The sequence below is a fragment of the Vombatus ursinus genome, unplaced genomic scaffold (assembly GCF_900497805.2).
Source record: "Vombatus ursinus unplaced genomic scaffold, bare-nosed wombat genome assembly UNPS02014807.1, whole genome shotgun sequence".
Taxonomy (NCBI): Eukaryota; Metazoa; Chordata; class Mammalia; order Diprotodontia; family Vombatidae; genus Vombatus; species Vombatus ursinus.
The window spans coordinates 52,651,881-52,664,848 of NW_020954585.1; the positions used below are offsets into that span (position 1 = coordinate 52,651,881).

General features: G+C 45.2%; 1 protein-coding gene across 2 annotated transcripts in view; it reads right to left on the minus strand.

Moving 5' to 3' along the window:
• Positions 1-4,358: 4,358 nt before the first annotated feature.
• The window catches only part of MAFK (MAF bZIP transcription factor K), an 18,446-nt gene continuing 9,836 nt past the window's right edge, over positions 4,359-12,968 (minus strand). Inside the window, exons 1-3 of one of the 2 annotated variants that reach the window (XM_027874275.1) lie at positions 11,439-12,918; positions 10,481-10,560; positions 4,359-9,276 (exon numbers count right to left, since the gene is read on the minus strand). In XM_027874275.1, the coding sequence (XP_027730076.1) occupies positions 8,842-9,276; positions 10,481-10,516 (471 nt within the window). In that variant the 5' untranslated portion in view covers positions 10,517-10,560; positions 11,439-12,918 and the 3' untranslated portion in view covers positions 4,359-8,841. Of the gene's footprint in view, positions 9,277-10,480; positions 10,561-11,438; positions 12,919-12,968 lie in introns of those variants that run through there. The other variant, XM_027874273.1, reaches the window with a different exon arrangement.

The following is a 12,968-nucleotide window of genomic DNA, read 5'->3' on the forward strand; positions in this document are numbered from 1 at the left end:
CTGAACCCCTGGGACTACCTTGAGGTTGCTTCTCAGGTTCCTCAGGCCAGTGTCTGTTTTCAGATCAGAGATAGCTGAAGAAGAAACGACAAAGTCTCCAGTGCTAAGAACTCTGATTCCCTGGGGTCCTTTGGAGAGTGGGAATCTAGGCAGCCTGACTCCCAGGCTAGTTAGTTCTCTGTTCCTGAAACACCCCTCCTGTTCCCAATCCCTGCCCCCACTTCTAGCCATCCCTCACACGTACTAACAGCAGGACTTTGTGATAAGATACACCAGTGACTTTTCCAGTCCAGCCTCTGCTTAGCTGGCTGAGAAAATCATTCTCTTATCGCAATGTCTCCGGCTGTTGGCAAACCTGAGAGTTGGCCCTCCCTCCCCACCCCCACTTTGGTGGGACCACACCCATGTTTCTGCTTCTAAGACCAGTCTCAATAAAACACAAGGTCAGCAAGTTTATTTGGTGGAGGGGAAGACACCACACCCTAGGTGTCAGCAATCCAGATTAGGCACCAGATGGGCTTAACCTGAGACCCCACCACAAGCAATGAAATTTTTTTTTTTTCAGTAAGGCATTCGGGGTTAAGTGACTTGCCCAAGGTCACACAGCTAGTGTCAGCTGTCTGGTCTGAGACAGGATTTGAACTCAGGTCCTCCTGACTCCAGGGCCAGTGCTCTATCCACTGTGCCACCTAGCTGCCCCTAAGCAAAGTTTTGAGGGGCCAGAAAGACAACAGGAAAGTAAGAAAAGATGTGTTAATCTGTTGTGTCCTCATCCTGAGGTGGCATGAATGGCATCAGGTGAACAGGAAAGCCATAAGCCTTTTTGCAATTGAACTCCACAGTTCACTAGGAGCCTAAAGGCAAAAGGTCAGGCCTTTGCTCAGCAGCATGGTAAGCCTAGCTTATGAAACAGTTGAGTTCGCTCAGAGGCTGCAAATTCTAATCTTCCTGTGGATGTAGACTAGCCCATTTCATTCAGTAGCCGCTGATTGCCTCAAGTGAGGCAATAAACTTTCCTTAGAGGGGATGCAGTAAAACCTGTTTTCTGATAAGGAGTGGGGAAGCAGGCCCCAGCTGTCCAAGCTTGACCAGCTGCATTAGGCAAATGAAGCATATTGGCTTTGGAAAAGGCAACTTGCCCAGACTCAGGTGACACAGTACTCCTGTGAGAGCCTTATGTTCAGATGGTGAGCCTGAATCATTGCCCTTGGCACAAGTGGAGAGAGTGCTGGGCTTAAAGTCAGGAAGACCTGGGTTGAAAGTCCACTTCAGATAATTGCTAGCTTTATGACCCTGGGCAAGTCACTTAACCTCTCTCAAGTCTCAGTTTCCTTGCCTGTAAAATGAGGATAATAGTACTTAACCTCACAGGGCTGTTGCCAAGTTCAAATGAGATAATGTGTATAAATTACTTTGTAAACTTTAAAGCCATAAATAGATGTCCATTAGTATTATTTAGGGTAGTCTAAAATAGAACCACACTGGTTCTCGGTCAGCACATCTGCAATGAACACATGCATGTTGAACATCGCAGGGTTATCTCAAAAGGGGGCATGGCCTAGGATGGTCTTTCATCTCCTCAAGCTACCCTTTCCTTGCTCTTAGGGGAAAGGGAAAGTAGGGCTCTTTTAAAAGTCTCGTGCCCTCAAATTTATAATGGCTAAATAAATGCCTAGGTGACTTGAACCTTGTTACAGTGGGATAGCGTGAGGAGATCTGGACTGAGTCAGGAGGCCTATTTGCCCATCTATAAAAGGAGAGAGTTGGCCTTTTCTACCTTTAATGTTATTCCATGATTCTATGGCCTGATACCCAGTCCTGCCACTAATAGACATGGTACCTTGGGTAAGTCATTAACAGGATCTGTTTTTCCCTCCTTTTAAGTTTCTTGTGTGTTACTGAACTCAACCAGAGGTGTCAAACACAGGGCCTGTGGCCCATATATGGCCCACAATACTCCCAAATGTGGTCCAAACCAGATTCAGTGTAATTGGGAAATATTTTTAAAAAATAAAAATATAGAACAGAGAATATGTGGCCCACAGGCATCATCATGTACCATTTAGTGGTCCCTGTTTCTGCTTGAGTTTGACCCTGCTGCATTAGATACCTTTCAAGGTCCACTTGAGCTTGAATATCCTATGATTCTATTTCCATAGCTTCCCCAGGCTGCCAAAGCCCTATCAATTTTTTGGTCATGTTGTCTTGTCACTCTTTAACAAACCAGTCTCCCAAATTCACACTACAAAGGTTAGGTAGAGGTTAAAGATTGAGTTTTAGCTTGGAAACCTCCAACATTCAGTGGCCATGTCCACGTGGAGGTTTGTATGGGTTTGTCCAGTGGTCCTCAGGTAACAATCGTCTCTTCTAGCTTTGCATCTCATCAGGCAGGACTTCCAGGAGCTATACCTTTTAAAAGTTGTGTTAAGACATTTTCCTCCCCAAGAGTGCCTACTAGCTCACCTATATTATCCCAGCTCTCTAGGATGTGATCATTCCTGTAACAATAGTTTACCAGGAGATAGCTGGGCTTCTGGCCAGAAGCTCAAGAAGAGACAGGCCCAGCTTTCTTCCAAAACCTTTAGAGTCCTGGACAACAAACCATTCTTTGCAGGCCTACCATGCTGACCCTAATGGATTTAAAATTCAAGATTTTGGAAGTAGGATAGAAAACTTTAAGTGGCTTTCACAAACCTACTTAGTTAATTCAATTCCCAATTAAACCCTGACCTATCACTGAGGAGCTTGTCGGTCACGACATCAGCACCATCATCCCTAACATTTATACAGTGCTAACTATGTGCCAGGCACTGTGCTAAGATGCTAATGGTACACAAACAAAAAGGAAACATTTCCTGCCCTGAGAGGCTTATATTCAAATGGGGGCCAGTGAATCTGAATCATCACATCTATTCTCAATGGAATGGAACTGGATTTCCCCCATATCCTCCAAATGTCCAAAGAGCTTGAGAAAGACTTCTGGCATGTTGGATGGATCCCCATGGCAAATTTCTGGGAGAACATAGATGAGTGCACAGGATGGGCAGGCATGGGTTGATCTACATGTATGAAACCCCTATTGTTGATGAAGTCACAGATTCAAAGGACTATTAGTCATATCGTAGAACTCAAAACTTGGAAGGGAGGTCATCTCATCTAATCCATACCTCACCATTAGGTTAAGAAATATGACCAACAAAGCCTTTGTCAAGCTAAGGCATCAATAAAAATTTAGAATAATGACAAGGTTAGAATTTGGTTCTAAGTTAGGAGAAACTTCCACTATACAAGGATTAGAACAACAAATTTCATCTGAGACACATGAATTAAGAGAGGCAGGATGGTATAGCAGATCAAGTACTGAACTTCAAGTCAGTATAACATGGGTTCACATCCCATCACTTAAACATTCTTATGGCACCCCTCAGTTCCAAATCTGTAAACATGAAGGAGGGAGGGAACATGGGTTAGGTTAGATGGCCTCTAAGGCCCTTTTCCGCTCTGATTCTGTGATACAGAAACGTATTGGTAGGTGGCTCTAGACAGAATGCAATTTCTGTCTCCCCTTTTACAGGCAGAATGCAATTCCACTTCTTGATGTGGCAGGTCAATGTAATGCAGATTTTACAAATGTGTAAATATGGACCTAGTTGTGCAGTTTGGAGAATGATTTTCTTAGACTAGATTAGCAAATTTCCGAATGTGGCATAATGAGGTTTTGCCCTTGTTCTGCTAGTGTCATGGAGCAATAGAATGAGCACTGAATTGGAGTCAGAGGACGACCTACGTTGGAACTCCAGCTCTGCCACTTACTACCTGTGTAACTGATGTGGCAAGTCACTTAACCTCCAGGCTCTGCTGGCTCCTCATGTAGGGAGCTGGCTATTACTGTAGATAGTGTTGGACTTGGGAGTCAGGAAAACCTATGGTCAAATCCTGCTTCAAACACCTAGTAGCTGTGTAAGTCATTTAACCATTCTCAGCCTGTTTCCTCACCTGTAAAATAGAGACAATAAGGACATCTATATCATGGGGTTGTTGTTAAGTACCAAACGAAATGACATATGAAAAGTGCTTTACAAACCCGAAAACTGTGTAAATGCTAGCTAATATTGTCTATGAAATGAGGGTAATTAGCTAGATGTTTTCTAAGGTCTGTTTCAGTGTTAAATTCATGCTATGTCCCAAGGTATGCGTGCTTGGGAATGACAGTGTTTCTTACTGTCCTGGGGATGAGGGTGACGTGGCCAGTGTGTCAGAGGTTTGGAACATCTTTAACAGGTTAATATGAAGCAGCTGCAGCCCACAAGCACCTATCAATCCAAAGTCCAAAAACAATGACTGCACACCAGGACAGGTCCAAAACCAGAAAAATGCTTTATTGGAAAGGTACAAAACCAGTCACAGCAGCTAAATGTACAGCAATAAATTACGTTGTGGCTGTCAGAAGAGAAAAGTGATGGACACAAACACTGGGCTATACGCCATACAAACAGGAATCCACATTACTTGGTATATTCTCAATAATTTATATTATAATAAAAAAGCAGCACAAAAATAAATATTGAAATGAAATTATTGAATAACCACAGAGGACAGAATGAGCTGGTGCTAAAAACTTAAACAGACTGTCCCTATCATTGTAAGCAAAGGAATTGCCTTCTATGGAAAGGTCCCAGAAGATTAAAGCACAAGAGAAAAAGGAAAACAAATCCACGTTACAAAAAGGTCATGGACTTTCTTTTCTTAAATTAAAAAAGAAAACCAAAATATTAAAATTGTGACAATGAAGTTTCAATGATTTGAAAGGGAGGGCGAGAGAGAGAAAAAAATGTCACCTCTTTCCCAGGCCAGCCTATGCCCAACATCATCTCCAGGGGATATCAAACTCTCTTAGCACTATCCTCTTGCCCCCACCCCACCCCCAGGTGCCTTGCTTTCTCTTCCTCTTCCACTAAATGCACTGCTCCCTACTCAGCCTACAGCTTCAGATTTCAAGAGTTGATCAGCTGTCTGCCCACACTTCCAAAATTCCTTCAGGTGACCAGGCAAGCACAGCTATTGATCTACTATAACTTTTGGATATGTCTCTAGCCGTCCACCCTGCATTCTGGAAAGGGGTTTACAGGTCAAAAATTCAATGTAAAAATTGACTCATCCATGCACAGCATTGTCCCTCCCATCCTGAGGGGGCATCAACAATGTGTGAAAAAGGTGACAACAACAATACTAAAAACCTACCTGCCTTTACTGTGTATCACAAGCAAGGAGAACAGAAACACTCCAGCCTTGGACACCAGAAGTTCAGAATGAAACCCACCCTGGAAAAAGGGGGTTGACAGGAAATACTGTTGCTTGGGAGGGGTATCTGTGGAGCAGACTGCAGGGTGGGGGAGAGGATTTGGTTGGAGCACCTGGGGAATGAAATGCCAGGGCATGACATCTGGTGGGAGTTATAGCCCTGGTTGGGGTCATCCCCCAAGCCTAGGGCAGTGGTTCAAAAGGAATGTCATGCAGAATAGAATTTAGAATGCATGGGCCTTAAAGCCAGAGCCCTAATCAGAATGGAAGAGGGAAAACTGGGTGTGGGGAGCAGCCAACAGATCCCTCCTTCCATAGAGCCTGTGGTTATGACTCATTTGCAGAAGAGTTAGGGAAAAAGAAGGGAAGACACTCCCATTCTCTACCCCCAGGTCAAATTGCCAGGTCAGGGACTCCTGACCTGACAATTATTTTTAATAAAGATTTACAGTATCAAACTTGAAAAAAAAGTTAATTTTGCTTACGAAAAATCTGTACGATAAAATGTGTATATAATTATATATATATATATTTACTTTTTTCTCTCTCTCTTTAAATATTTCCACGTGGTCCTTATTGATATCCAATATGGATTACCTACCATGGCTATGGTATCAACAGCTTTATTAACACTCAGGCCTCTTGTTTTGGAAGAATCCAAGTGCCTACTGGTAGAGACCTGGCTCTCAGCTTGGCCAAACCCTTTGGCACTCTTCCAGGAAATGGAAAACTATTCAGCCACATGGCAGTGCCACTGGAGAAGTTCAGATACTTCTTGTTTTATTCCAACAGCAGAGACACAGAATGAAGATTCAGCCCTTGGGGCCTGTGTCACTCCTATGATAGCCTCCCTATGTGGTTAAGGACCCTTAAGGTCCTCTGCAGCTTGTTTGTTTTGTTTAGGGGTGGGGGGAGTACAGTAAGAGGGAAATGGGAGCAGGGAGCTGGGGAAATGGGGTGGGAGGAAGGTTTCTTTCTGATGAACCCAACAAAGCTTTCTCCACGCGCAGGGTTGCTCTTGGGCTGTGGTATATTTAAGCTTACCCAAAGTCAATCGATAGGCGTCACATTCCACTCTTCCTCTTCCCCACCTCCCACCCCATAGACAAACATACAGGTATCTACACATAAAGAATCCAGACTGCACCTGGTAGACCAGAGCACTTAGTTGATCCAGAGAACTTTGTAGAATATGCTTCTTGACCAGGGAATGTGACCCTAATTCAGTTTCATTCCCCAACCTTAACAGTCAACAGCAATCTATTAGCAGGGGAGGTGGAAGATATGGAAGTAGTAATGCTAAATAAACACCTTCCCAAATGTTTAATAAAGTCATCCAGAAAGTGTTCTGAGGTTGCTTTTACTACTCTCCATTGGGAAGGAGCCACAGGAAAACATTACTGTGAGATCTTTGATGGCTCAGTTGCTCAGGAAAGAAAAAGCAAGTTAAAGGCTTCAGACGATGTTTGAGCACCAAGGTTGCACAGATTCCCCTCATCTTTAATGCAGTGGAAAAAGAGCACAATTAGATTCTCAAGGATCCACCTGGTAAACCTCAAACTTTCAGTAATCAAGTTCAAAACATACTTCCTCTCCAGAGTGCACAATCTACCTTCTTTAGTCAATCAAGACAACAATAACTTCCTCCAACCACATTCTAGTCTCTTCTGTAACACTCATTTTCTATTTCTTTCAGTGACACAAGATAACCTTTACCCTTGACCCCTTCCTCTCTAGGCCCTATCGGCTCCCTACACCACTCTGTTGGCTCACACAAGGCTACTTCCTGTCTCATCTCTAACAGGAACCACGATGTCAAGTGTACTGTACATGACAACATCTCTACTGGCACCAAAGTCTTTCAGCTACCAAACACCAGGCCAGAGCATCAGTGATCGGATGCCTCCATTCCTCTCTCTCCCCCCGCCTCCTCCACAACACCTTTAATCCCTCTCACATCCTTTCCTTGGAACCAAAGGTTTGCTTATGTTCTTCTCCCCAACAAAAACCCTTCTTTTCGGTATTTCCTCTCTGGGCCCCTCAAAATTACCATGTTTCAGAGACTCGGTGTTCTCACTTACATGGAGAAGAGCTGACCACAAGCAGATGCCTAGAACACAAGACACTATTCACATAGCAGTAAGGAAGCTGACATCAGCTCTGAAATGCCTACCTGCAGATCTGCTCTAAATCAATGAACAAGTACGCTGGCTCCTCCTCTCAGCTTCCCTCCTCTCTCCCAGTGCCCAATGACCTGCCTGCTGTTTTGGCAGCTGGTCCCGTGATGGATGGCTCCCCACTGGAACAAGACGAGACTGTTTTTGCCTCCCAGTGCTCCACAGCAGTCACCCCGTTTGCATACAAGGGGGTGTCAAGGTGTCCTGGTTTGCCCAGCACACATGCTACTTCCTTCCTGCTGAAGCTCTCTCTCCTGCTGGTTATTCTCTGGAGACCATCCTGAACACTTTGTTACTCCTTAAATAACACCTCTGTACTCAATCAGTCCTCTGTGGAACAGACATTCTCTTGCCACTGCTCAGTTTCTGCCCGGTAATACTGCTATGATATCTCCCCTGGGGAATCCTGTACACACGTGTGCGTGAGCACACACACGAAAGCCTACCTAATACTTTCCACACCTCCTTTATTGGAGCACCAGGGAATCCTAAGCTAACTGCTAAAACAGGGCTGTAAGTGCATTCTAAATGTGGAACACCTGGAAGAATTAAGCTGCACTACATGCCTTCTGTTCAGGTCTTGCTCAGGGAGGGAAGCCAGGCATTTAGTCATGTCAGGAACCTGAAAATTTATTCCTCATGACTGGGGGACATAGCGGAGAGAGGTGGGGTAGAGGAGAGACTGGGGGGAGGGGGAAAGAAAGTTGAAAATATGTTAAACTGTTGAAAATATGAGCTAAAAACTGAGAGCCTTCTCTAACTGGTACATCTCAAATAGATCATGTTTACAGAGTCACCACTTAAGTTTCATTGTAAGCACAAAACAGATGTGATGCTGCGTCTTCAGGTGGGCAAGGAGATGGTGCAGAGGTCCCCTTGAACAATAGTTGCCATAGGCTGACAGAGGAATCTGCTGGAGTAATGGTCCCTTGTATGGTGAATCTTGGGGTCCCATATACATTTCCTGGCTGCCAAATGTCCAAGAGGCACCTCAAGAAATAAACTTTTCCTCAATAACAAGATCTGCTATAGTCACAAAGGGGTGGAAAGAAAGGTCTGGGAATGGGGAAGGAGGGTGAAACAGGAAGGGGGGGTTGAATGGGGTAGTTCTACAAAAGGTCTTTCCCTTATCCTACACCCAAGCTCAAATTCCTGTCACAAACCATCAAAGGCCACTGTGAAACAGCCATTGAGGGTCCCTTTACAGGTAGTTTGCACTGTTTTTGAGGAGACACATCGACTCAACAGGACTGAAGAGACTCTAACCAAACACAAGAGACATTTCCCCATCCCCTTCTCAAAGGGCTGCCAGTCCTACCCGCCCTCACCCTGCCCACCCTCTAACCAGTAGCTGCCTGGAGCACTAGGATGCAGCTGAGAAGGGCACCGAGGTGGATGAAATCTCAGCTGATTTGACAATGGTGATGACGCTGGTGGTGGCGACCTTGGTGGGAGCAATGGGTCCACGGGCCACAGTGCGGGCGAACGTCTGCAACGCTTCGTATTTGGAGCGCAGGGCATCCAGCTCCAGCTTCATGCTGCTGTTCTCTCGGGCCAGCTTCTCCACTTCCTGTTGCAGCTCCACCCGCTGCCGCTCCAGCTCCTCCTTCTGGGTCACCCGCTTGATGCGGCAGCTTGCGGCATAGCCTCGGTTCTTGAGTGTGCGCCGACGCTGCTTCAGGCGGATTACCTCCTCCTTGGTGAGGCCCCGGAGGTGCTGGTTGAGCTCTCGCACAGACATCGACACCAGCTCATCATCACTGAGCACTGGGGCGTTCTCTCCTGACTCCTTCTTGACCTGGTAAGATACCAGTGGCCCAGGGTTAACAGCCGGGAAAATGGGGAGTATGCAGCCTAGGTGACCTCATCTTGCTGACTACAAGTGCATGGAGGCAGATGGCTGGGATTGCTAGAGAGGGCTTTACAGAGGAATCCAGAGCAATACCTAGGGGGCTTTACAAAGCTATACAAGGCCATGTATGGAGCTGCCCCCTATATTTCTTCAAAGGTAAAACATGGCATCTTGGCTGTACTTGACAATGAATAAGAATATGTATATAACCTAACCAAGCTAGGAATCTGGCCTGGCCAGTTTGAAACATGTATATGACAGGCTGTTTTAGAATCTTCCACTAACACGAGTAGGCAATAAATCAACTTTAAACCTCAATTTGAAAAGTCACACACCCCACAGCAAAATAGAATCCCTCCTTCAATTTCCAGAAAAGAAGTCTATTAAATCCACACACTGTTACAGAAGCCTCTATACTAAAAAACAAAACCCCAACCCAAACAAAAAAAACCCTGCTAGATGACAGATGTGGCAAACAAAAACCTTGCCTATAAATCATTATCCATCCCCCTGCTTCTCTCCATGTTTCTGAGCATTACTGCTCCATAGGAAAAGCTTCAGGTGTTCCTTCTAGTGCACTTGAGAGGCTGTGTGTGCTCAAAGAACTGGATCAATGAAACATTTGCCAAGTATTTAGTGTTAGTCATTCTGCTAGGTGCTGGCATACAAAGACAGAATATGAAATAGTCCCTGCCTGCCCTTAAAGAGCTAAGTCCCAGACTACTGATTTTTTATCTAAAAAAGTAGTCCTCAGGCTTTCATTCTAAAGCACCCAGGAAGCAGAACCTAAGTGGGTTCAATGTTATCCCACCACCAACGGGCACCAGGCTGGCAAGGGATGGGGCTTTCTTATCTTCTAAATTAGGTGCCCCTAGATACTCTCAACAACTCTCCCTCACTGGGTTTCCAACTTCTCAAGGCTGCCAATTCTCATTCAACAAAACCTGAACACAGGTCCCTGTTAGGAGGGTAGGGTCAGCCCATGTTGAACTTATGTGCTGCTCTGAACTCTGGAATAAAGATACCCATACTCTTATGGACACAAGGTATTATTCCACACAAATGACCCTTGGTAGAACCTGATTTTGTCACAAGTTTCTGAAAATTTCTTGGGATCTACCTGAAACTACCTAATAGGATTCCTTCTTACCTTTAATGCCTTGTTTGGTTTAGGATTAGTCGTCATAACCTGGGCACAGTCACCTGGACAGAACTGATTGGAAAATGCAACTGAAAGAAAAATAAACAAAAAGCAAATATAGGTTAAGTAAAGCCTAGGCTCAGACCACCAGAAGGATCTTCTGATATGCTACTCTCAGAGGGATGATATTTTCCATTCCAAAGAGGATCTAACTATAATCATTGTTCTAAGCACGATGAAAGAAGACCCACAATCCCGAAAGCCACACAATTCTTGTCTTCTTTAAAAGCAGGTCCAGAAGAGGACATTTTATTCTAAGGGTACCACCCCAAAAGTGATGCTACAACACAACTTTCACAGTCATGGATACTTTGCTCTTAGTGTTCAGGAGACCCCATATGCAGTTGTTAATATATTGTTTTAAAACAACTATCCAGCACCAGCAACTCCTCCTCTCACTCCAACAGCCAGTGGTCAGATTTTCAATATTCCTCTTAGTTCTATACCATAGGAAAAGTGTCATTTTTTAGATGAAACACCACTCACAAACATTCCTCACACTCTGTGTTATTCCACCTCACAGAACAAGAAGCTACATTTTCAGCTGTAATGGAGATTGACAGAATGTTTTGAGAACTGAAGCAACAATTTACAGAATGGTAATGGGTGAAATACCTGAAACCTTGCCTGAGTAGCAGCACTGCTTAATATTTTACAACACACCCACACCCTGAGAAACATCCTTTCCCACCTTCCCAAGGTCTACAGTGATAAGTCCAGAGACCTGACTGCAACCACAAAGGTGGTCCCTCCAGTGAGATGACATCCTTTGCCATCATGTTGGCCTCTCACAAAGAACTCTCGTTTGGAACATTTGCAACCCAAACCTAGCCCCAGGCCCCTCCTCCTGGTACCCTGCCTCCAGAGCATCGATGCTGCCAGGTGAGCCCGCCCATCGAGTACCTACCACGGAAAAGGGCACTGCAGTTGTGACATCACCTCTTCCTATGCTGCCCCCAACATCCTGACCCCACGATCTGAAGAGCATGGAAGGACTCCGGCTGAGACTACCCCGTGGTCCCTGATGAGCAAGGGAGTCAATGAGCTGGATTTCGAAGCCTGTAGCTGGAGAGTGAGATGGGCAGCAGCAGCACTGGGTGTATGGAGGGAGCACACAGACTGTCTGGCGGGAGTTCTCCCCCCAGCCACCCACCAACCAGTCCCCTCCACCCTCCCTTCTCATTTTCACGTCTGCATTGTGTCACACATTCTAATCATTCATGAAAAACCCATCCAAAGCATCCCAAGCATGATTCCCCTCTGATAGTTGCCATGGTGACCTTGGGAAAGTAGCCAACCCTGAGATGGTAGTCATGGAAACAGAGAAGCCCAAAAGGAATGATGACTTTGGGTCATGTCTGTGCAAAGACATCACGAGGTCGACAGACAGTAAACAAACTTATTCATATCCCCAAACAAGTGGGGAAGGGGCCAAAGGGCCAAGGGGTCAAGAGGGAAGGTATGAACTAGGCTTGATGGCAAGCCTGAGCACAGACAACTAATATACAGGCTGCCACTTCCCTCCCTTAATATTCCCCACCTGCACCTAGATGCTAGACAAAATGTGATGGAAGAAAAAGAATCAGAGAGTTAGACCTTGGAGATGGAGAGGATCCTCTGACTCCAAATGATGCGGCCACATTAAAATCTCTATTTTTGATACGGACTAGACAGGGTGGGTACTTTTCCATTTTCTCCGCCTGCTTTGATCTCCCTTCATCTGTCTCACTTTCATTCCTGCAGCACAGACTTGCCAGGAGACAAGCTGTGATAAATGAGCCCCCGGCACAGAATCCCTTGGCTGCAGCAGCACCTGGGACCCTCTGCCCTCTGATCTTGCATTCTACTCTTTCTCCATCTGTCCTTTCTGCACCTTGTCTCCAGAAGACTCTCTTTTGTAGAGTTATAAAGAAATAGGGAAAAGGATGTAGTACAATCAGAGCTTCAGAAGAGAACCTACAAGAATAACCCCAACAGAACAGCCCTTAGTAAAAACACGACTGCACTCTCTATGAGCATGCTAATGACATACACTCACCAGGAAAATGAGTAGAATCATACTAGAAAAAAGGTTCAGATGGGCATCTTAGGGCTACTTTCAGATTGTGAGAAAGGCTATGTATGAATGAAATGGGAGAGGTTGTAGTGGAATGATTATCGACAAATGGGAAGAAACCTGTTCTGGGATTTTGAATTTATTCCTATCAGTGTGACATGACATCACACTTTTCTGAGACCTTTCCCCCTCCGACCTGGTACCAGAAGTCAAAATGGCTTCAGAGAAAACAGTCAGGAATCAGCACTGCTCAAACTGCCCCAGTGACCGACCTGTTGGGAAAGTGCTGAAAAACTTTTCCATGTCGAAAAGGAACAGGCTTCAGTATCTATTCCAACACACACACACACACACACACACACACACACACACACACACACA